The 25,702-nt window shown below is 37.6% G+C and overlaps 1 protein-coding gene across 16 annotated transcripts in view; it reads right to left on the reverse strand.

Annotated features, from left to right (window-relative positions):
• Window positions 1-25,702, reverse strand: part of PCNX1 (pecanex 1) — a 230,249-nt gene that overhangs the window by 67,585 nt on the left and 136,962 nt on the right. For all 16 annotated transcript variants that reach the window (XM_057318460.1, XM_057318458.1, XM_057318457.1 and 13 more), the window contains 11 exons: window positions 24,334-24,392; window positions 22,350-22,565; window positions 16,767-17,020; window positions 14,673-14,903; window positions 13,937-14,037; window positions 12,999-13,149; window positions 7,011-7,241; window positions 5,817-6,091; window positions 3,943-4,148; window positions 684-1,126; window positions 140-280 (listed from right to left, as the gene is read on the reverse strand). In XM_057318460.1, coding sequence (XP_057174443.1) covers window positions 140-280; window positions 684-1,126; window positions 3,943-4,148; window positions 5,817-6,091; window positions 7,011-7,241; window positions 12,999-13,149; window positions 13,937-14,037; window positions 14,673-14,903; window positions 16,767-17,020; window positions 22,350-22,565; window positions 24,334-24,392 — 2,308 coding nt within the window. The remainder of the gene's footprint in view (window positions 1-139; window positions 281-683; window positions 1,127-3,942; window positions 4,149-5,816; window positions 6,092-7,010; window positions 7,242-12,998; window positions 13,150-13,936; window positions 14,038-14,672; window positions 14,904-16,766; window positions 17,021-22,349; window positions 22,566-24,333; window positions 24,393-25,702) is intronic.

A 25,702-nucleotide genomic window follows, 5' to 3' on the forward strand; every position in this document is an offset into this window, starting at 1 on the left:
GACGTAGTAATTCTGTAACTGGTAATTTAGCAAAAGGTACATTTAAATAAACATACACATAAATTAGCTAAACACATGCAAACAAGTCAGTCAGGCTACAAAAAGTGAGAGCACGGGTCAGCTTCGTGAAAGAACTTACATGGCCTTCCATGCCCTCCTGAGGACTCCAGTCTTTCCAGCTGTTTCTCCCAGCTTTTAACCGAATACCCTCATCAGGCCACTGCAGCTCTTTCCTTTTTGACAGGTTGATCCCATCCAGAATTTGACTGGGATCTACAATCTATGTTGCAAATAAATATGGGTCATTTCCAATTCAATTTTTTCTTGATGATGACAAATTACATAATCTCAAACAAAATTTCTTTCACAGACTCCTTGTGTCTCAAGTTCTCCCCTGCCTATAACTGAACAACAACAACAAAAATCTAAAGGGCCATCTCCTGAATTCCTCTAGCCTCCTGGCAGACCTTACTGCAATGGCCACACGACAGCAGCTGAGTGTGGCAAACGTCACCACTGGAAGGCTACTTGCTTTAGTTCTTACTTTTTCAACATTCAAACATGTTCTAGTCTTCAGACTAAGCAATAGGAAGGTGTGTTCTTACCAGAATCCTTTACTCAACAAACGAGAAATAAAAACAAATGAGTGACACAAACAGCACAAGAACCATGTGCTTACTCACTTGGACTCTGTAAATCACATCCCCCCTTTTGGCATGTGAATTATTGGCAGGACTTAAGGTGTTTCCTGGCTGGGCGTCCACGGCACTGCTCTGACCTCCCTCTGTCCCAAGAAAGCCCACGAGAGTGTGATGTTTGCAGGCTGGGATGCTCTGGCTGGAGCTGCTGGAAGAAGGGAGGCCATGCTGCACACAGGCCATGCCGCTCTGATTGGAGGGCTCCATCTGGTTCACCATAGAGAGGCGGGACTGGATGGAGGACGGTAAGTTTCGAAGCGATATCTGACTCGTGGAGGAGCGCCGACAAGGCACAAATCCCGTGGTGGACATCCGGAGAGACGAGTGCCGGCTGCTGTAGCAGTAAGAAGACTGGCTGGCCACTGAGGCACGAGCAGGGGACTGTCTGACCAGGCTTGACTGTACGGAGTGGGAGCTGTGGCTAGTGCCTGGAGAAGGATAAACAACGGCATTCTAAGTGCCATGATTCAAACACGGGTGGGGTTTTTTTTGTTTGTTTTCTGGGTTTTTTTGGTAGTTTCTAAGAGTTTTTCCCTTAAGTAATTACTTGGTCAATTCACTGAATTTAAATTATACCTAACACTTTTTTTTTTTTAAAGTTTACATTTATACCTAAAACTTTTAAAAAATATATTTATTTATTTGAGAGAGTGAGAGAGCATGCAAAAGCACAAATTGGGAGAGATAGAGGGAGCGAGAGAATCTCCAACGGACTCCCCGCTGTGCGTAGAGCTCAATGTGGGGCTTGATCTCCTGACCGTGAGATCATGACCTGAGCCAAAACCAAGAGCTGGGAGCTTAACTGACTTGTGCCATCCAGGCACCCCTATACCTAAAACTTTAAATGTGGTCAAAAAGAAATAAATATCTGAGATCTGTTCTTGTGTGGTTTTGATAAAAACTTTAATTTGCTAATTTTTAAATTAAAATTCTGGGACAAAAGACACATATAATTTCAGCAAATATCGGGATTTAACATTGAGATGACTCCTAAAATATCTTCCACAGAAATATTACGGAATAATAAGAGTACCTCTTTAATATGTCAGAAATGAAATATCTCATGGAAACGAGACCACAAGAAATATTTCTTAAGGACCTATCATGTGGCAAGATCTATAACTACTACGACTCAAAGTGTAGAATTAATGTCCTTTCAATCCATTCCAATGACAAACTGCACAGTCTATAGAGGGATGGTGATACAACACCCTAATTTTCATATCCATTAAGGGATTACTACTAAATATGAATTATCAGTGACACTGAATAGCAGGTCCTCCCATGTCCTTTTTCAGATGGCCTGGTATGATTCCTCAGGTTCGTCTTTTTCCTGACTTATAACAGTAATGTGAAGATGGGGAAATACTTAACTACACTGAAAAAATTGCTCCATGTACTTTTTCTATCTGAAAATAAAGAGCTGATCGAAATGAGAGCATTTAAAAAAGCACAATGAAAGTTCTAGCTTTTCACTCAGAAGTTACAAAAGAACATATAAAATGTTGGTACGACACCTATTTGGAGTCTTAATTCCAATGCTATTGGATATTTTTTTTTTTAACTTAACAATAAATGTCTTAAGACTTCATCTCATTCATGTGAAGTAGTAGGGACAAGACAGTACTGGATCAACCAACCAGCCACATGAAAACAGATTAAATCTGATTCCTACTGCATACCAGGTGGATTACAGATCTTGTGTAAAAGGTAAATTAGTAAAAAACAGAAACAAAAAAAACAAACCTTCATGCCTTGGGATAGGAAAAGTTTTCTTAAGTAGGATATAAAAACTACTAGTCATAAAGGAAAAGATCAGTAAATTGCTCCATACTAAAATTAAGAACTTCAGTCAAAAGAAGAGGAGCCGCCCTTCTTAGGAAGAGAATGGAAAGGGAAGGGATAGAATGGGAAAAAATATTTGTAGTACAGAAAGCTGACAAAGAACTCAAACACAGAATATACAAATAAGAAAAAGATAATCATGGAACTAGAGGGTACTATGCTAAGCGAAATAAGTCAGAGAAAAACAAATATCCTTTGATTTCACTCATATGTGGAATTTAAGAAACAAAACAGATGAACAAAGAGAGAGGGACGGAAAAATAAGACAAAAACAGAAAGGGAGGCAAACCATAAAAGACTCTTAACTATGGAGAACAAAGGCTGTTGGAGGGGAGATGGGGTAGGGGATGGGGTAAGTGGGTGAGGGGCATTAAGGAGGGCACTTGTTCGGAGAGCACTGGGTGTTATACGTGGTGATGAATCACTGGATTCTGCTCCTGAAACCAATGCTGCACTGTATGTTAACTAACTTGAAATTAAATTAAAAAAAAAAAAAAAAAAAAAGGAAAAGATAACCAAAGAGAAAAATGGGCAAGAGACTTAAAAGGGACTTCAAAAAGAGGAGCACGTAATAAACGCATTTAAAACCTTCCAATCTCGGGTTCAGAGCAGTGCAAATTAAAACAATGAACTAAGGATCACTGTCTCCTGTCCGTCTGAGCAAGCAGGCAGCAGAGATGGGAACTGATAATACTCCAAGCTGGTGAGAGTTTACAGGATGGGCATTCCTGTGCATGACTGGGGAGAGTACCAAATGGTAACAAACAAACAAAACAAAAGAAACAAAAACTTGCTAGAAATATTTTTGGCATTATGTGCTGAATCTTAAATATTCTCATAAACTTTGACTTAATGATTGCATTTTTTAAATCTCTAGCCCAAGAAAATAGTGATCACAAAGTTTATAACATTCAGAGGAAACCAAATCATTGTCCAATGAAAAAAAAGTTAAATAAATTATACTAAATATTAGCCTTTAAAAATGATACTTTTGAAGAAATGATATTCCAATAATACATATATTTAATAAAATTGGATAATGTCCAACCAAGAATCAAACAAAATATTCTTTTTATATATTTCCAAGTAGGTAATACAGAATTCTCTCTTTTTTTCTTTTTGAGAGACAGAGAGAAAGCGAGCACACCCATGAGTGGGGGGAGCGGTGGGGGGGCAGGGCAGAAGGTGAGGGACAGAGAGAATCCCAAGCAGGCTCCACACCCAGTGAGGAGCCCGTCGCAGGGCTCAATCCCACCACCCTGGGATCATGACCTGAACTGAAATCAAGAGTCTGATGCTTAACTGACTGAGCCACCCCAGCATCCTGGTAACACATAATTCTCTTTCTACATGCATACTAAGAGGCTAAGTTAGATACATAATTCTGTTTTCACATTACCTAGTGCTGGAGGATAAGATGTGACCGGTGGATGGAGTCCTGCTCCCGACCCTTGCCCTGGATTTCCAGTGCTTCCCTGGGACACATTGCTCTGGGGCTCACTGGCACTTGTTGCATTGTTACTAGTGCAGGACATCCCACCGCCAGTGTCAGAATCTTCAATATTACCACCGCTGTTACAGCCAGCCCCACACCCTTTCCTTAACCTAGAAACAAACAGCAGAGTAAGCAGCATTATCCCATGATCACTTCAAGATAAACATTCAGAATGTTTAATGTTTAATTTTTTTTTTAAGATTTTATTTATTTATTCGACAGAGAGAGACAGCCAGCGAGAGAGGGAACACAAGCAGGGGGAGTGGGAGAGGAAGAAGCAGGCTCATAGCAGAGGAGCCTGATGCGGGGCTCGATCCCGGAACGCCGGGATCACGCCCTGAGCCGAAGGCAGACGCTTAACCGCTGTGCCACCCAGGCGCCCCTAATGTTTAATTTTTAACATTAAATGTTTAATGCTGAATGTTTAATGCTACTAATGTTCATCTTTGAAAGTCTTTATGGTGCAATCAGTATTAGAAACAAAAAAAAGGGGCAGCTATGATTTCAAAGAATGGCCTAAGAACTATCCACCCCTTATTCTCACTGCCTCAATTATTCCCAACCTTCACTTTTATATAATCTGTCATTCTTTCCCAATCTTTTCACCTTTCCTTAGCCATAAAAAACTGCACATAACGAAACTGCACCATTAAGATGGAAATAGGATTCTTGCCGGTGTCTGTTCAGTGCCTGTGAAGTGTGCAACCCCTGAAAACCTGATTTCTGCTGTAGCACACTTGGAAGAGAGCTGCTGCGATCATTTTTCCTTTTTTTTTTTTTTTTTTTTTTAAAGTGTAGGGTGACCAGCTATCCTGGGTTGTCCACGACTGTCTCAGTTTGGCACTGAAATCCTGCTTCCCAGGACACTTCTCAGTCCTGTGCAAACCAGGACAGTTGGGCACTTTAATCTCTACACTATTTCTCTCAAGGGAAGAGAACTCAGCCTCTTTAAGGCAATTCCAGCACAACAGATAATTTTTGAAAAGAAATTTCTTCAAACACCACTCTGGTTTATGTTCTTCTTTGTTTGGATAGAGACTGATGTTAAAATGGTGAGACTTTTTTTTTTTTTTAATATGCCTAGAGGAAAATGCCTAGTTGAGAGTCTGCCACCCTAATCCCACATTCTGTTTTTCTTAAGTTCTGTTATTTAAGGATCTAAACAAAAGCCCATAAGAAATTGAAAAGATACCCTGATTTTTCTTCACCATCCACCAAACAATGATGTTCCTATACCGAACACCGTAATTTACTAGACAAAAGGCGTAGAAAAATCCATGTGCACATTTGAAGACACTACAGATCTGATATGGGAGTGATGACTGGATTGTTAAAATGGCAGTAGGAACACATAACTAGGAGTTTCAGCAAGTACACCGTGCTCCCCCTACTGCTAGAATGGAACAAAACAGAAGGTAAGCAACTTGTTCAAGTTTCTTATGTTTTTCTCTATTTTGCTGTTTGTTGGCCACACATCCTAATAGTGGCACTATGTCGCAATACAGAGTCAAAAAAGTTAAAGAAAAGAGAACTACTCAAGAGTCTACCAACTGCTGGATCAGTGGCCCTTAACCAGAGTTGTATATGAGATTTATCGAATAAGAGTCTGAAGATAAAAATGCTCAGACTACTTTCTGAAGTTCCTGATACAATAGGTTTATATTGTGTTACGGCATCTGTATTTTTTCTGTAAGCTCTCCAGGTGATACTCATGCAAATTGCCTTGATTAAGAGGTTCACAACACACCACCACTGAAACATGCAACCCCATAGCTCACCTGTGCCAGGTTGACACTATGAAGTTTCTGATATTTCCCAAACTGATAGGTCCCCCAAGGATTTCTTTGAGCTGTTCATGGCTGTCAGAGTAAGAGGTTGTCAGGGGCGAGACAAAGATTGGGTAGCCAATAGGCTGATCACAAGATGAGTTTATCATGTTTCTCAGAGCTTGTTTGGCGTTTTGGATGCTACCTCTCTCTGGGTTACGGTTACGTAGAAAGACAAGCTCTTGCTGTTGCCCTGCCCAAAGACCTCGGACACATTCCTTATTAACCTGAAAACCAAACACATGGGAATTAGCTTAAGGGGCTATGAACGAAATTCATATAAACAGAAGAATATAAATGGGAGGGATACAAAAGCCATATGAGAACCAACTGTGAAGAGCAGGAAACAAATACAAGTAGGTCACATGTGAATAGGAGTTCATCAATTTTCCACTGTCACCAGTGGGCTGTTAAATAATAAGCACACACAGAACTCTTTCCCCTGGTCTATCTGGTAAAAATATCAAGTTTTCCAAATTCATAATGCACTGAGTTCTGTAACTGAGATAACAGATATATTTGATAGAAATGAGCAGTAACAAATATTCCGAGTTAAAAGGATGTTTGTAACTTTGCAGGTTGATTAAATGAAGTAGATAAAAAGTGAATCATTATAAACTATTAAAATAAAATTTCAGAAATTATGCCTCCTAAAGCCATGAGATGTTTAAAAAAGCAACAAACAAGGGGAGGTAGGTGGGAGGATGGGATAACTGGGTCATGGGCAGTAAGGAGGGCGCTTGATGGATGAATCACTAAATTCTACCTCTGAAACTAATTTAAAAAAAAAGACAAACAAAAAAACAACAAAACGTAGAAGCTATGGTATTATTTTGCAAACTGGAAATCAGATTAGCAATATGGTGCTGGTGTTTTAAGAAGAGATGCTGCCCAGAGAGCATATGTAACAGATAAAAGACCACCAAAACAGAAGTAAACATTTTAAGACTTTATGGCACAGGAGAAAATTTCAGAGGACAGAATAAATTACAAAATAAATCAAATGAAGTGCTCATGAACAATCGAAGCTAATGTAATATTGTCATTTTTTTTCCTATAAAAAGTTTCAATCACTTTTTAAAGTTGGGATAAGGTTATGTAACTTTCATTTTTTTTCAGACATAAAAAAATGCCTCAAAAATGTACCTTAATGACTCTGAAGCTCAGGTAGCGTCTGTTCAGCATGATGATCTTGTATTCGTTGGTACCGTCATCCATGACGTGCCGCAGAGCGAGAAGGGAGGGAGAGTTGGCAAGGACTGCACTCCGCCATGCAGGGTCCCCTTCATGCGCTATTACGAGGTTCTTTTCATGGGACACAATGGCTTCATAGAGCACAGTAGGGTCATCATACTCATCTGGAGAAGTGAAATGATCCTAAACAGAGAAACAAAAAATATACACTTTACAGGAAGAGAAGGACTTCCGGTGGAATGATAGAAAGCTTCTGCAGTTACTAATCAGTCACTAAATGAAAATTCTGAAAAACTGGTTTAATATGAATATTTCATATCCACACATATTGTTATTATAGGAGACAGAGAGTCTTAAATTCAACCAGGTTAGGAATTAGCTCATTACTGCCATACTACTTTTGTAAATTCTTCAACCCAACCCTCTCTTCTAAGCTTTAAATATTTTTCCAATTTTTATATATTTTCTTTGTTTTTCTCATTCAAATGGGGTTTTACATGTCTCCATTCATAATTTTTTCTCTTAAAGGACTGTCTCACTGGTATCAGTTAAGGAAGGCTAAACTACATAAAAGTTCCCTAAGTTGTGTTTCTTTTTAACGAGGCATTTTTCACATAAAGCCACATCTCTAGAATGATTCCAATATAGCATGTATCTAATCTAGATAAAATAGTAAGATTAAGGGTCCTAGTCCTAAAGAAGCTAGTTGAGTCTTCCCTGAGAAATCTCTTGGCCCATGTAGCAACCACTCCTGCATGCTACAAGCCGTTATTTAACACTTCTCACGTGCGGGATTCTGTGGCAGAGAGCGTGGAGGGAAAAGGAGTATGTGGAACGTACCCCCCCTTCAGAAATCTGCAAATTAACAGAGGATCCAGGACATATGCCCACATAACCATAACACAAATCTGAATTGCTGAAATGAAGTGTAATCGTAGATATTCATAGCTGGGAGGTTGATAAATTTTTACATCCAGGTAAAGTAACTCATTTCTACTCAAGCCAAGTGACCAGACTGTGTGTGATACCTGAGGGGACACGGCTGAGTGCAGTAAGGCAAGCTCCCCAACGATGCACCTCCATGTCTGGGGACTGGCCTCGAGAATAAAAAAAGTATTCACTGTATATGTAAATAATCTCTCATAATGTAAAAAGTTCTGCAACACGTTTTTCACCTAACTCTTACAAACTCGCCAAGCAGCTTCAGTACATAATACCGGCATTTTGCATATATCAAATCTGAAGCTCAAAGAGACTTTTTTTAAAAGATTTTATTTATTTGACAGAGAGAGAGAGCGAGCGAGAGAGGGAACACAAGGGGGGGAGTGGGGGAGGGAGAAGCAGGCTTCCCGCTGAGCAGAGACCCGACACAGGGCCTGATCCCAGGACCCCGGGACCATGACCTGAGCCAGATGTTTAACGACTGAGCCACCCAGGTGCCCCAAGCAGCTCAAAGAGTCTTAGCTGCTTCCTAGGTTTAGAAAGTTAGTAAATGATTAAGCCAGGACTTAAACACATTTTTAAAGAGAATTTATCATTCTGATTAAAAAAAAAAACGTTAACTGAAAAACCTGTCAAGTCTAGTTGATGTGATTAGGGAAAGTTACGTGATGCAGATGGTTTTGAACTGGATCTTAAAGAATGCAGACAACTTCAGTGGATGGAGATAGGCACTGTGTGGGAAAGGGAGAGAGCTCCAGGCAAGAATCCTACAGGGGAGCAGCACAGGTCAGTGAAGAACACAAAGGTGATTATAGCCTGAAGTCTCTCTGGGGAATTGGGTTTCTATTATGTTGCCAGGCAGCACTGTGCTGGACATTGGGGAAAGAGCAGTGAGCAAGACAGATACAAGCACTGTCCTCATGGAACTTAGGATCTAGTTAGAAAATACTAAAAAAAATTTAGAAAACTAGCTTTTAGCCAGATTGTGGAGCATCTCCCTTGTACCTTGTCCAGAGTTCTTTTATTGGGCTGACGCACTCCCCTCTCCACTGCTTTGAGCACTGGCTCTTAACAGCTCACAGTTATTCCCTTCTCTTGGAACTGCCTTCAGCTGATGGAGCTGCCTGGGCAGGAAATGCCAGGGGAGGTTTATTCCCCACTTGGTTGTGGGGGGGCTCAAGGTACACCAGCTAACTCTTGGTGACACTGACACTCCAGAACTCACTCTAAATCCAGTGGAAGATAGAATTCAGCTGAAACACAGTTTTGCTTAGTTCCTTCCCTGTTCTTTCCTGCTTCCCTCCCTTCCTTACAAATTCCCCTAAGGGCACCCTGTCAATCTCTGGCACAGGAATCCTGGACTCTGACTCTGCTTCTAAAGGACGTGGCCTAAGCTAGCATTTACAACTTAAAATACCGCTATACATCATATACCAACCCTCCTGACCTTTCCTTTAAACACTGAGCTCACTTTCCTATACCAGCAGATAGACAGAGGTCATATGATGTGTTCTCCTTTAGGGAAGGAATCCTATCTTTGTATAGCAGTTTTGGTACAATTTTTGAATGGAGTGTAGAAGTGCAGACATAGGCAACAGTTATAATCTTAATAAAATGGACAAAGTTGGAAATTATTAGGCATGCCAAAATAGAGTATGTTGAATCTTGCTCAAATATTTCCTTTCACTGGGTTTAAGATGGTTGGATGAGTATTGTTTTACAAAGTATTTGGAACAAGCAGATCCCATGAATAGGGAAATGGTTGAATAAACTATAGTTAAAAATTATGTCCTGGAATACTACAGAGCCATTGAAAATGTGAGGTGCCTCTGTATGTGATGACTTAGAAAGTATCCATGTTACATTAAATTGGAAAAAAAAAAAAAGCATGCATTACAGATCACTTTATGTAGCACAAAGGAAAATATTTGTATATACAGATGGATATGTCTATGAACTCAGGAAAATCAGAAAAGATATGCATCAAATTACTGGCAGTGACTGCTTCTTGGAAGGGCCATACAATGGCATGAGGTGATGGGAATACTTACTCTTGAGTGAAGCTCACTTTTTAACGTTTTTCAAATACAAGGAGAAAATATTCCTAGTTCTGGGAAAAGTTTTCAAAGGCATTTTAAAAATATACTTGACAAGTTATAAGCCAACACACAGGATATATTTTTTTGAAAATAACGAAACTCATTCATTTTACATTCACTGGCTGCCAAGCCTTGTGCTAAGCAATGAAGATATAAAGATTAGTAAAAAATGATCCCTGTCCTTAACCACACATTGTTAAGATTTTCATCATAGATCACTTAAAAGCCAAACTGGACTTTGATTCGTTTATTTTAGTTCTAACAACCACGTAATCTTCAAAGAGACTAATGAAAAAGGTAAAATAAATAAGGTAAAATGTTTTACAAAATGATTAAACAGAGGATAAGAATAAGAGAACATGTGAAAAAGGCAATTTGCTTAATTTCTCTGAGTTCTGAGTTTTCACCTACCAAATTGGGATGAAAATAATTTTCTGGATGGTGGTGATATGTATACGAGAGCACTAATACACTGTACAATACTGTACAATTACTAAATATCACACAGATTATGACCATTTTTATTTATAAAGTAAAAACATAATACAGTCAATTGGAGAATTAAAAAATTTTAAAAAAGGTAAAGGAAAAAGCAAAAACTAAAAACACCTACAAAGTGTGCTAGACACATGTTATCAAGGATGGTTTGAGAGGCAAGAGTTAAGAGAAATTTTATATTTCTGGCTCTCTGGGAACAAAACCTTTTCTTTACATACAATAAATTATACCATTTCAAGTGGCAGTTAGATGCATTTTGACAAATATGCACACCCATGGAATCACTGCCACAATCTAGATCTAAAACTTTTCCATCACCCCAAACACTCCTTCCTGTCTTCTGGCATTCAATCTCTACATCCTAAGCAATCACTCATCTGCTTTCTGTGGCTATAGACTAGTCTGGCTTGTTTCAGATTTTATATAAATAAAATCCTACAGTATGTACTCTTTTTATGTCTGGCTTCTGGCACTGTGCATAATGTTTGAGATTCATTCATGTTGTGGTATCTAACAGTAGCTCCGTTTCTTTTTATTGCTAGGTGATATTCTATCATGTAGATGTACCATAAGTAGTATGTTCATCTGTGGATGGACACTTGAGTTGTTTCCAGTTTGGGGCTATTACAACTAAAACTGCTAGGCACACATGTGTGTAGACATAGACTTCCATTCTCTTAGGTAATTATCTAGGAGGGGAATTGCTAGGTTGTATGGATGTGTATGCATATCCTTTCTTTTAATATATAAGCCTATTGTTCACTTTTGTGGGTTGGGTTTTCATGAGTATATAACTCATGAAATATGTAAGTATGAACTTTGGAGATTACCAGTACTGATTTACAGCTCTATCTTTTCTTGGCCCAAGAGTCCGTCATGGGCAACCCAACATCTGGTTCAAAATGATGCTCAGTAAGTGGTTGTTTCTGGCTACTGTATAGGTCCATCTCACCCCCCTCAAAGGTGTATCAGAATTACGGAATTTCTGCAGGCTGCATTTGTGTTCTCTGTCTTCCCCTCTGCCGCTAGCCCTCCATGGCTCCGGGTTCCTGACTCCAACTCCTTACCCCCACCGTTTGTCACTGTTGTCAGTCAATGGCTAATGAGACTGAGCTGTAGTGTGTAGCCCAAGGGTGTTGGGCCAAATATAAGGTAGAGAAACACTGTCACAGGCAACAATGCAACAGCCAAAAGAACATGTAAGGAATCGGACCTGGCAGCAACAGGTAAGAGCACCTGTAGGGATCGATGGGGCAAAGACCTAAGATACCAGAAAATTCCCTGTGCCTCAGTTTCTTCTCTGCCAGATGGACAGAAAACACCTGTCATAATCTTTACAATTAACTGAAGATGTCGATCTGGAGCTGTTAGATAATCATGCTGTATAAAAGAGAGTATTTCTTACACAGCAGATATATTAATCAGTGTTTTTTTAGAAATTCTGAAGTTTTAATAACATTTTAATCTAAAGTCATTATCTTTTTCATTTAAACACACTGACCTGGCTCAAAACTGTAAAGCTAGTCTGAAATTAGACAACTCTATTTGTTCCCAAATGAATATTTTCTCCATGATCCTCAAAATACTATTTCATTTTCCACAGAGACTTTCAAATAGTATATCTCTTGTCAGTAATCTCTTAAGTAATACGGGACATTGACTTTATTATAACAGTTTAGATCACAGTAAAATCACTTGAGGAGTAATTCACCCTTTATTTGGGGGGTAAAAAGATTCAAACAGATTTGAGTACAGCAGATGTATTTTAATGAGGCTTATCGTGTGGTCTTTGTCATCAGATCTGATGACCATTGTTAAGTGGAATGATTAGAGTAGCAAGTACAAATACTTAATTTCCTAATATAGTCTTGAAATGATCCAGGGCTTTGGATATGTATTTTGGGTCTGCATTTTAATTTTATTACCCTACTAGGATTACTTAACTAAGGCTAAATAATCTGTCTTAACCCTCTATTATTCTATATATCATGCTGCATGAAACTCATAGTTCAGTAACAGCAGCACTCACAACCCTCCTGAGACGTTAGCACACTACACTGGGAGTTAGCTAACATTCGCCTACACAAGAGGCTTGAATTACAATTATGTGACATGTGAGGTGAAAACAAGAATTGTAAGGGCCAGAGAGCTTTATTTCTAGTTTGTCACTGCTGACAGTTTTCAGGTTCATGTCCAGATCAGTCACTCTCTAATATAAATATTCAAATTTACCCTTAGAAACACAGGTCCAGGCTTCTAAGATCTAGTATCTTGCCATAAATCAAGTTTTTCTGTGTTTCAAATAATATTTCTCCAAAGGTTCCTAAGAAACGTAATTTGGAAGTCAAATGAAGAAGTGCCATTAAACACCAGTAATGCATTATAATTCTCCTCTTCTTACCTGATGAAGTTTAATGGACATGCGGATTCCCGGGACTACTACTTTCCTTAGCAATTCCATGTCCGCGAAGATCCACTCATCTCGAATTGAAGAAATACGGAAATCTCCCTTAAATAGGGCATGCAATCCATAGAGGAATGACTCTAAATTACTGTTAGGATTGGAGATAAAAGTTTACATATTTTGACAAAGAACTTCCATTACACTGATTCTTACATGTGGTTGTGCATCAGAATCGTCTGGGAGTGCTTTGCAAATACAGAGTCTGATGACTACACTAATGTCAGAACCCCTGAGTCAGACTCACAAGGGACAGGGGCCCTGTGATCTGGGCCCTTGTTTACAAACCACTATAATAGTAAGTCCATGAAAATAAACAACAGACAGAGAGTATATAAGTCATAAAAACTTACAGAGGGCCTAATGGAAAACATGTAGTAATCACAAATGAAATGAAATTAATAAATATGTAGTATTTCTTAGTTCTAATTCATTCAGATGCGTATGTCAAGAAATTCAGCTTACTCCCAAAAATCTAATGTACTATATTAACTATAGTAAAAGCATAAATGCTCTGGACCAAAAAAAACTACAAGGAAATATGGAAAAATAAAAAGAGGTAACTCATTAGAAAAACAGATGTAAAATGGGAGGAGACCAATCAAACTTTATGGGTGATTATTTTTTAAAATGTCTCAAATCCATTAAATTCTTATTATCAATAGTTACCCATACAAGTGTGATTTTTAAAGGCCAGCTATTAACCACTTGGGAGAACTCAAATATGTTTAGCAAAGGATCTATTAAAAAACTATCAGAAGAGACTTCTGCAATAAATTAGCACAGAATGCTTCCATGAAAAGCTATTTCAGATTTTTCAGATTTACGTTATACAGCTTCTCCTACTCTCTTCCTGAAAACAGAAACGTCTTCCTTACCTGGACATATGGTGAGATGCGGTCCCCAAAGCTCTCCGTCCCAGAACACAAAGTCCGTAACAAAGAGTCACCAGGGATGAATCTTTGTCTACATCCAGTGGCTTTAAAAAACAAAGAACATTAGTTATCAGAAAGGTATAAAGGTATTTAACAAATTGGAAGACAGCTAATAAATCAGAGGATGAAGAACTCAACTAATATATAATTTCTAGGTTTTTAAATAGTTCTAATGAGAAGAAACATAACAAATCAGTATAAAATGAAGTATGAATGTATAGAAGGAGTTTCTCTGAAACCTTTAAATAAAATCTAATGCTTTATAATACTGGAACATACTTTTAAAAAAAACGGACTTTTATAAAGTATTAGGATCTTAGCAAAACATCTCAAAGTACTTACTGCCATACATCATTACTGATAATGTCTTCTGAAAATACAATATTCTATCTATTAATTAGTTGTTTCTGGACATAACCTGGCAAGCAGGCTATTAACAACAGCCACATTAGCCTACTAGTAACTATTACCAGAGTAAAGAAAATCAAACTGATGTCTGTGGAATACTGCTTCCCCTCAACCTCCGAATTTCTTTTTAACAACTGAAGGTTCTCTCACCCAGATGGTCAGAAAGGAGGAGGTCTGGAAAAACTGACCTCATAATAATCAATGGGGACATTCTTTCCATCTCTGAAGAAAATGGACTCAAAGAGTTACAAATGAAGTACACAACCTCTACCTTTGCTCTTCGGGAAGAGCAGTACTCTATCCAGTTGAGGTAAATCACACAGAAACTCTCCCTGGATATGCCAGCCAGTCGATGGTCATAGTCTTCATCAATATTTGGATTAAATGTTGGGTCCACATCAACATAATTTCGATCTGCACACAGACGTAGTCCTTCCTGCATTGTCTCATTGGCTAGCCACTCCTCCAGTTTAGAAGATGTTGTAACATAATAAATGATACCCTAATGGGGGAAAGATTAAAAAAAAAACAAACAGATTAAGTTACAGTTTGAATTAACTCCAATTCCTCATTAAATACATTCCAATGGTTTATACTGATTGTATAACTAAAAAATATTTTATTCTAGCTCAATACTCTAAGAATACATTTTAGGAATGCTGTAAAAAATATACCTCAGGCCTTTCTGGGTGAACAGTTAATTTAATACTTTAGGAGTCACAACCATAAATTCATCAAGACAAATTCAAAACAACTCTTTTTCTATTGATTTTAGATCTTTTGAATTTAGGACATTTTAAGAGAGGTAGAAAAACTTTACTGTGATGCACTTCTCATAGAAAGTTATTAAATCATCTTGTGATGCTAGGTCAAGTTATAGAAATACAAGAGTAAAACAACAGAAATATATCTGTTTAGAACCAGAGACAGAAATTGCCATATACACACAGAGATGCACAGCATGTAAAAAATGCAAAATCAATCTGTTTAGCTTCCTGAGGTTGGGTTTAACCAACGATCGATTATAAGACAAACACTCATCCCAATCAGCACAAATAAAGTGATACACAGAGGCAGTAACACAGATACGGAAAATCCAGATACGGGTCACTAAAATTTACCACACATTTCCCTCTTCAAAATACTGGCTTTGCCTGCAAGCTGCCAAATCACAGCTTTGCTGTAATCTTGTAAAATCTTTAGCAAAGACAGAACATCAGTACAGTAAAGAACTAACCTTGCCCAAAGAGAGGTTTGGTCTTTGCCCTTGGGTCCTGGGAAGTAACTTCTACTCCCTTGGAATGTCTTGCTTGCTTAAGTCTTTGTTCACCTATGAGCTTACAGCCATGACCTCTGGAGGAAGTGGATACTAAGGCTGGTCATGAGGGTAGTCAACCACATCTAAGTGACCAGGCCACAGTAAAACTCTACACACCAAGCCTCAGGTGAGCTTCTTTGGTTGACCACAGTCTGTGAGTACTGTCACACACTGTTGCTGGGAGAAATGGGCAGTATGTGCACAACTGCACTGAGAGAAGACAACTGGAAGGTCATGCTTTGGTGTCTCTGGACCCTGCCCTATACGCCTCTTCCCTTGGCTGATTTTAATCTGTATCCTTCCACCATAATAAACCCTAACCATGAGTGTAATGGCTTTGCTGAGTTTTGTGGGTCTTTCTGGCTAATTACTAAACCAGAGACTAGTCCTTGGGGACCCCAAATTGCAGCTGGTGTCACGAGTGAGGGTGGTTTTGGGGACCTCCCAAATCTTGCAATACTTTTATTCAGGTCACTGAAAGCAGTGCAAAGCAGTAGTTAACAGCAAGGGCTGTTGGAGGAGTTGGACAAGCCTAGATTTTAAATCCCTAACGCCACTTGCTAATTAGAGGGCACTGGGAAGGTAACTTCTGATTCTTGTTTATTTGTAAAACAGAGATGTAATATTCCTTCAGAAAACTGACACATATATGTATATGTATGTGTATTCTTTAGTCCAGTGCCTACAACATACAAGCTATATATGGTAGCTATTATCCATGAACAAATGGAATAAGTTCCACTAAAGATAGAAACAGTAATACCTTGGTAGGTATACTTTGCTGACTTAATGGATACTAGAGAATTTTTTTAAGTAGACTCCCACTGGGCATGTAGCCCAAAGTGGGGCCGGAACTCACAACCCTGAGATAAGACCTGAGCTGAGATCAAGAGTTGACACTTAACCAACTGAGCCACCCAAGTGTCCCAATACTAGAGAATTTAAATCACTACTTAGAAGCAAAGCACAAGTAGTTTAAAAAAAAAAACCTCTTTTCCAAGAAGAACGTAGAACAATGAGAAGATCTAACTAGGCACGCGCCCTTACCTTGACATAGTAAGTGGTGAGTACTTTCCGAAGGTCAAAGACTTGAAGCATAGAGGCAGCACTATTGTCAGTGATACTATAACCCTCCAGAATATACTTAGTGACTATCACTTCCCAAGCTAGCCAGCGCTGGCTAAATGCAGCATTAAATGAAAGCACATGAGGAATATGGCCAGGTTCACAACAGCAAAATCCTTCATCTTCTTCAACGCCTTCAGTAATGGCCTCCACTTCCCGCTGTTGACAGTAAGTACCTTAGAGAGAGAGAGAGAGGGGGAGAGACCACTGCATAAGGGGAGAAAAAAAACCACATAATGTAGAAAACGAATGCTTCAAAGACACAAGAAACTTGGGAAAAGAAAAAAACACCTTTTATGGTAATTGAAAGTATGTGACTGATCTGCCTTGGATTGTTCACTAACAAACTGCAGGAAGCTCTGGAAACCACGCATATTATACAATCACTTCCTGCAGAATCACAACATGCATTAGCACAGTAAAGGTTCTGAAAATTATGCAGTTACCTTCTTAATTTTCACTTACTGATTCCAAACTTTTCAAATTTGGGTTTACAATTGCATTCATATCAAATGAAGGCCAATGAGCAAAGGGACACATCATGATGGTTTGAGTTAATGCAGTAAGGGAAGAACGGATTTAGAAGTGAATCACTGCGGGGCACACAATATAGACAGACATGCAGAACTCAAAAGAATGTGAACTCTACTTATCAGTACCATGTCCATGTGGCAAGCAGAAATATTATATACATATATTTGGATATATAAACTGTAATGGTTCATGATAATTTAATCTTAAATCTGTAATTGCTTTTTTCTGTTCCCAATTCCAACAGTAACTGGGTACAATTACATTATTGGCATTTGAAGCTTAGAGGCTGATAAAGTTTCAATTAGGTATGAGCTCTGATTATTCAACACTACCAAACAATTCTTTGAAGTTACATTCTTTTATACAAGATATCAAACAGACATTCCCTGCATTAGTGTTACTGAAGTAAAAATACAAAACCAGAATAAATACAGATTATTACACCCACAGCAATCTAGTGCCAGTAAAATATCATCTGTCACATTAATTTTAACTTTGTTCTGTGGCCTTGTTTCCACTTAATTAGCAAATTCCTTAAATTTCTGTAAGGACTATAAGGGGATTGCACTTAATTTTATAAAAGCACATATTTAGGTTATATTATAATAACTTATATGGACTTCACAATTTTTTTTTCCTTTAAAGAGAATATATACACCAACCATGTTTGAAAAACACTGCTTTTTTTTTTTTAAATTTATTTGAGAGAGAACACAAGTGGAGGAAAGGGCAGAGAGAAGGAGAAGCAGACTCCCCACTGAGCAGGGGAGTGCAGGGCTCGATCCCAGGATACCAGGATCCTGACCTGAACCTAAGGCAGATGCTTAACTGACTGAGCCACCCAGGTGCCCCTGAAAAACGCTGCTTTGAGAGAAAGAGATGCCATGACAACTAGCCCCAGCCGGTGGTGGTGCTATAAAAGATAGAGGCAGAAGAGCTAGGCTTGGTCGGACTACTGAGCTGTATTGTTTAGCACTCCAGAACTCTCAAAATCTTACCATTTCACTTCCTGTTTGATTACACTGCTGAGCACTTCCAGAACAACGTCACACAGTGGTGAGAAGAAAAACCCTGGCTTGAACCTGACGTTAACAGGAATGCCTGCTGCAGGTGATCTTCACACATGCTCATGACCATAGATTTACATGTACAAACTTTTTTTTTTTCTTCAGAATAAGGATATGTATACTTTTAGAAAGTATTTTTCAAACCAAGAATGGAAATGAAATTCAATCAAATGTCTTCTGGCATCTTCTGAGAGGATCATATTTTGTTGTTTTTCTCTATAACCTATTAATTTGCTAATACTTCAAAAATAAAAATGAAATGAAAATGGCTCAACTATTGAGAGGTATTTAAGAAAAAAAAAAGGACTAATTTCTGCTTATTCTGGGTCCTGAGGATTTTTGAATCTAAGGTCTCATGTGAATTAAAACTACACTTATTTTTTAGCCAGTTTAGCCATATTTTTACATTGGTACTACAGTGGCTTTGTAAAAAGCCTGGAGAAATTTTCCTTCTTTATCCATATGCTAGAATAGGCTAGAGAGGGCAAACGAATTATTCAGTTTCTAGAAGAAATATCCTGAGGCTGGGGTTTTAAAACTGCGGCATGAAGCTGGGTCTGTTCCTTAGATTTTATGTTATTACTTTTTTATTTTATCATCTTTCTGGAAGGTCAAAGGTTTTTAAGCAAAGGAGATGACATAATGAGAGCTGTATTTTGTGCAGATCACTGTGTTAACAGCATAGAAAATCTCTGTGGCAAGAGGGAACTGGAGATTTTGACATTTACTCAGAAGACAGAATGAGATCCTTGTTCAGAGCAGCAGAATAAAGTGAACAGAGTAATTAATTAATGTGGGACATTTTTACTCTACTATACAAACCCAAGAATATTTTCTACCCCAACACGCCCTAGTAATACATTTTGCTTAGGAAATGAAGTCAACGATAAACATAGGAGTTAATATTAGCAATTGAAAAAAGAACATTGAGACTCGGAAAGGGATTCTAGAATATCTATAAGGAACTATTACCAATTGTTTCCTGGATTAGCTATGTCTTTCAGTCACTTCATAGTGAATATTGTCGGTAAAACTAATACTGGCAGTGATGAAAACTAGACATGTTAAAAGTAATTTGAGTAAAAACCGAGAAGAATTCAATCAGCATATTATACTTTTGACCTATAAAGTCTGACCTGGAAAACTGTACTCGGTCGAACTAACATTTACAAACAGAAAGTTAGCATTGTAGAAGCTGTAATAAAAAATTTTTGATAGACAAAAAATGATTGATAAATCTATGACCTAAAATTTACATGGAAAGAATACTGAGAATATCAGTAAAATAAAAATGGAAATGAAATAAATATAAAGGGATTTAACCAAGACATACAGGAAACTGATCACGAAATTTGTTTAGCTAAATGTCAAATGGCATTTAGCATCCACTACAAGAAACATAAAATCAATGAATTAAATTGGCTTAGTGGAGAATAGCCCAGAAAACACATCAAAATGCTCAGGAGATCCAAATATCTGCCTAGTAACATACTGACACTCTTGATTAATATTTTGAGAGGCAGGAGGTAGACGGGACAGGGACTAACACTCTGAAGGAAAGAAAATAACCAAAGATCACAAGATCTGAGCAAGAATATAATCATACCTCATGAGAATTCTGGAAAGCAGAGAAAGGAGAAACAACTCCATCATTTAATCATTCTACAAAATTAACTAATCATGAATTATATGCTAACTGATGAAACAGTAACTAGATACATAGTAATGAATGAAGCAGATAGGATTTCTGCCCTTGAGAAGCCTATAATCTACACCAAAGTTTTGCAAAATACAGTCTTGGGCCAAATCCAAGCTAAGAATGGTTCTTATATTTTTAAAGCATTGTTTAAAAAAAGAAAAAAATCAAAGAAAAATATGCAACAGAAAATGTGCATGCCTCCAAAAGCCTAAACTATTTACCATCTGTCCCTTTATAGAAAAAGTTTGCCAACCCCTGGGCTAAAGAAGAAATAAACTTTGAACAAACACAAATAAATATGAAATTATGAAATTATAATTATGCTAAGTGAAGAGGTAAAAATAGCAAAATGAGAGATAATCATGTGGGACAGGTGGTTAGAGAAGGCTTCTCTGAGAAAGTGATATTTAGGCTAAAGCTTAAAGATAATTAAGGAATTAGCAGATGGGAGATTGGTGGGAGGAAGGGAGATGGCTGGTACTTTCTAGGCAAAGAGAAAGGCAACAGGAAGTCCTTAGTAAAGAATTTAGCAACGTTAAGACCCTGAAGGAAGGCCAGTGTGGCTAGAGTGAGTGAGGATGAAGGTACAAAGTGGAGCTGGAGAAACTGGCAAAGACCAGATCACAGCGTGGTAGAGCAGGTTAGGAGTCTGAATTCTATTTTAAGTGCAATGGAAAGCCACAGACAATTTTAAGCATGAAAGGGACATGATCAAATTTGCCTCAAAGAAAAAAAAATCAATATGGCTAAGTGAAGACTTACAGATATACCTCTTCCTATCCACATCCACCACAAATTGTACTGTGTTCCCCAATCAGTTTGTTTTGTTTGGCAAATAGAGTTTGAATGGTAAAAACTTTGTCCAAAATTTTATTTGAATCTACTCAGTACCAGAGGCTGAAAGTTGGGAGAGTGAGAATTTGGATCGGTTTCTGATTTGGAAAATTTCTGACCAATATGGTGAAATGAGCACATCCTAAGAAGGACCCTCTTCCAATTCACACAGACAGAAATGCTAGATAAAACAGCTTCCCCACATACATTTGTTTAAAAAAAAAAAAATTAAAAAACAAAGGTGAAATCTTCAGGTACCAGCAATTTAAAAAGAAGTTAAAGTCATGGCAGTAGTAGGTGTAGTGGTGAGATGAGGGGGTGCTGACTTTTGCATGAGTCCAGCTGGATTAGATTTAACATCAGGCAAGACTCTAGAGAGATGGAATTAAGGTCCTGGGCTCTGAAGGAGAGGCAGAAACAAGCCATAAAACAAGAATTGGACATTTTGAAAGACAGAGACTGGATGACAAACAGACCACAAATGAATAACAAACATCAACATTTACTGCCTTAATCTGAGTGTCACACAAGTATAATCTTAATTCCAGTGAATGGAATAATTCTAGAAAAGTACTTGCTCCATTAACAAAGATATTACCTAACAAAGTTCCGAAGATATTACCTAACAAAGATCCAAACCTTCGGATTCAACATCAGTGTGAAAGTCAAGCTGTAGGGTTTAAGTCGGATTGGATGCTGTAGTTATTAGCCTATTTTATGAGTCATCTTGGGCCTATCTGGTTTGAACTGGCTTCTTGTGGCAGCTTCATTTTGGAGTACCCTTAGGATAGGCCTCTGACTTTCCCGAAAGCTGGCCCTGGCTTCCTCTTTACTCACCTCCAGGAATCCTGTTAGAACCTAACAACTGCCTGCTCTAACAGCTGCAGAACACTGTGAATGCACTGAATGCCGCTGACTTGTTCACTTAAAAACTGTGATTTTACCGTTATGGGAACTTCGTTTCAAAACCAGAATCTGCCGAAGACAAAGGCATGGTGTCTACACGAAAGTACTTGGTTGGCTACACGCAAAACAGCATTCTATGCTCCAGCCGTCTAACAAATACACGCGACCGGTCCCAAAGAGAATGGCAAGAGAGCAAGCACAAAACAACAGTAATTCAACATCACCAGGAAAATAGTGACTTACGCAAGAATGATGCTACCTTCACATATTTTAGCACACCATAAAAATGATTTTTCTCTGAATGTGAATTTTGGGAAAAAATCTAATAATTGCTCTTTTAATAACTCTCCTCATTCCACAACTCTAAAGGATCTAATTTTATGCTAATTTTTAATCTGAGATGTAAACACATAAAACTTGGATGTGACAGGAATATGTTACAGAAATAAAAGGTGAGTATCTTACCTCTGAATTCAAGTCCCCGCAGCTGGAAAGTGACCAACCCATTGCCTATCTCGATAAGGTGTACTAATGCATTGAGGTAGTCAGAGGCAAGAATGAAACAGTCCCCCGTACTGTAGTTTCCCCATCGTCCTAGGAGCAAATCACCACAGAGACTGTGTTGTAGGGATCTGGTTAAATGTTCATAAAAGATGGAATTCAGATTGTTGTCATCTGATCCTATAAGAAGGAATTAAATATGTTACATTTTACTGTAAGTCTTCATTATATCAACAAACAAGATCATTAAAAATATTAGAACTAATTTCCACTTAGGATTGTATTATATTTTTTTGACAAGGAAAATAATTTTAACACCCTTATAATTTCTATATAAAAATGAAACACAGGGTAATGAGAAAAGTTTCAAAATTTAGAGTTAGAAGTCACATAACTTCTCTGATCTCTGGCTCCCATACATAAAATGTGAGAACTAGATTAGATGAAATCTAAGGATTTTCACCTCTTCAATAACCATGACCTCTTCTATCACTATTCAATGAACTCCAACTTATAATGAAAACCACACAAGAGAAATGAAAAAAAGATAAAAAGAATTCAGAATTAGAACAAAAAGATACATTAATAAAGAAAGTGGGTAAAGGAATACAAAATTTGAACAAACAAGAAAGGCCAAAAGGAATAGAAGATCATTAGTCAAAAAAACAAACAAACCAAACAAAACCTCCCCAAAACAACAAAAAACCCTGAATATTAAGATGGCTAAAACTAGCTTAATAGAAATAAACTGTATATATAGAAACAGCAGCAAAGAACCTAAAAAATTTATTAGAGTCATCCTTTAAGAAAAAAAGTTAGGATAAAACTAACCATCTTTAGAAGTGACCCAGCCAAAGCAATAACCTGTAAACAGGTGCCCATAGTATAATACCGCAGGAAGGCAAAATACACAAAGCTTACTATTTTAAACTTAGCCTAAACAATAAAATAATGAAAAGGGTACTCCAGATACTAATTCAGTAAGATGATCATATCTAATGCCTTGTCTGCCCATTACAGAAGTGTGCGTATTAATTCAGGACATGGTCTTTTTGATACGCGGGCATCACTAGCATCATGAGAATTCTAAGCCCCTTATACAAGGACATACTAGAGCTGAGATGGTTGTTTTATCTACCAGAATGTGATAATGACAGGCATTATTATCAAGTAACTAGTCCTACTTAATCCAATTTCATAATTATAAAACTATCTCATTATTGTTAATTTAGTGTCTCAAATAGAGCAGTTGAAGGAATCAGCAAGTGAAGGAATCTGAGTCAAATGGATACAAATACTCCAGTCATGTGAGAGTAAGATTTCTTTTAGTAAATTAATACACTGAAATTCTGGTTACTTTCTTATGGTTGGGTTAGTGAGATTCACCCTCTGTGTGTCAGATTACTAACAGGTGGACAGACAAAAGGATGTCTCCCAAACGATGAAACTAAGGAACCAGACTTTAGACAATGGTACCACCACCAAAATGCCGTCCATTGAAGCTCTATCTTGAGGGCTATTTGGCTGCCCCATATGACATCTCTACGTTCAATAAACTAAATGAAATTAAATGAATATTTACCTAAACATCCAGGAAAGCAGGGGAAACAAATATATGAATACACCTGTTGGTCAGACTGCATACTCTTTGATACACTTGACCAGTTTTACTTTAACTGTTCTACTTTTTAACTTGTTTAAGAACAATTTTTGAATGGCATTTTTTTATTCCTATGAACACTCTTAAAATGCATTTTATAAAAGATAGGTACATACAATGTAGATACTTGAATTCACACTTTGCTAAAGCAGAACAAGAAGCAAAGGATATACAGCCTTTAAAAAATGCCACTTGGAACTCACAGAGGATTCCCAACAAGTTAGGAGTGAACTATATATATAATAAATTCCTTAGACTTGCTTCTTTACTCACAAACAGAGCTTTTACCTGGATTTCTATCGAGCTGGGAAGCCAACCTGGTATTTGAATGATCCACCCGTTTTGTGCTGAAGAAGGCAAAACAGAACATTTTTAGTAACCTTTAATTAAAAAGGAGAAAACTGTACAATAGAAATATTATCACTTCATGAGCGTACTTTTAGGGATAAGGTTTTTTTATTCTCCTACCTCCATTGTACATAAACACATCAGTTATTTCCTAACTGGTGTTTCATTGAACAGGGTGTAGAAAGACATTAATGAGTTTAAAGTCCCCCCCCTCAACTGATCAGGATGAAACATGAGTACTACATGCAGTTCTTAGAAATACACAGTTCATGAAACATTCTGTGCAAGGAGAACGTGCATTTATTAACGTCTAGTGGTATAGTGTTCTTAGAACAGTGGTTTCCAAAATGTGGTCCACAGAACCCGAAGCAGGGAACTCAAGACCATTTTAGGGAGTTTTTCAGACCAAAATAATTTTCATAATAATACTGAGCTATTATTCGCTTTTTTCATCGTGTTGACAACGTAACAGTGGATAAGGCTACTGGCACTTTAACATGAATCACGACAGTGGCACCAAACTATTTTTCACCGCCAAATACGCACAAGAAAAAATTAACAAAAATTCAAGTTTTGCTTTAAGGTGTCTTTAATAAAGCAACAAAAAATTAATTTTATTAAATCACAACCCACCCCTCAGTACAAGTCTTTTTAATATTGTGTGCAGCAAAATACACATAAAGCACTTCTGCTGCATTCTGAAGTGGGATGGTTGTCTCAAGGGAAAGCATTCGTGTAGTTGTTTGAATTGCAAGCTGCACTAGCTCTTTTTTTCATGGAACACCATTTTTACTATGATTATTCAGACTTGCATACTTCACAGACATTTCTCAAAAATGAAGAAAGTGAGTCCGTCCTGTTGCCAATAACAAAATTCAAGTTTCTAAGCAAAAATCAGAATTTGGGAAAATGTATATATATTTACCAATAAGCTTGATAGCTTAGCAATACTTTTCTTTAGAATTGGTGGTGATGTGAATGAAAACATTTTTATTATTATATAATGAAACGTATCAAGATCTTGATTAAGATCAAGAATTGTAAGATCTACATTACCCAGTGAACCAATATTTTCTAAACCATCAATAAATGCTGTTATAAGATTATGCATGGGTAAAAGATCCATTCAAAGTGTAAAACGTATCAGTAGATTTTGATGTAACACAGTTCCAAAAATTCATGGGGCCAAGGGCCCTGCTCAGCAACGAGCCTGCTTCTCCCTCTCCCTCTCTGTCTCTCAAATAAATAAATACAATCTTTGAAAGAAAATAAATAAAAATAAAAGCAATCAAAACCCAGCAGATTCAGG

The sequence above is a fragment of the Ursus arctos genome, unplaced genomic scaffold, assembly GCF_023065955.2.
Source record: "Ursus arctos isolate Adak ecotype North America unplaced genomic scaffold, UrsArc2.0 scaffold_25, whole genome shotgun sequence".
In the NCBI taxonomy this organism is placed as follows: domain Eukaryota; kingdom Metazoa; phylum Chordata; class Mammalia; order Carnivora; family Ursidae; genus Ursus; species Ursus arctos.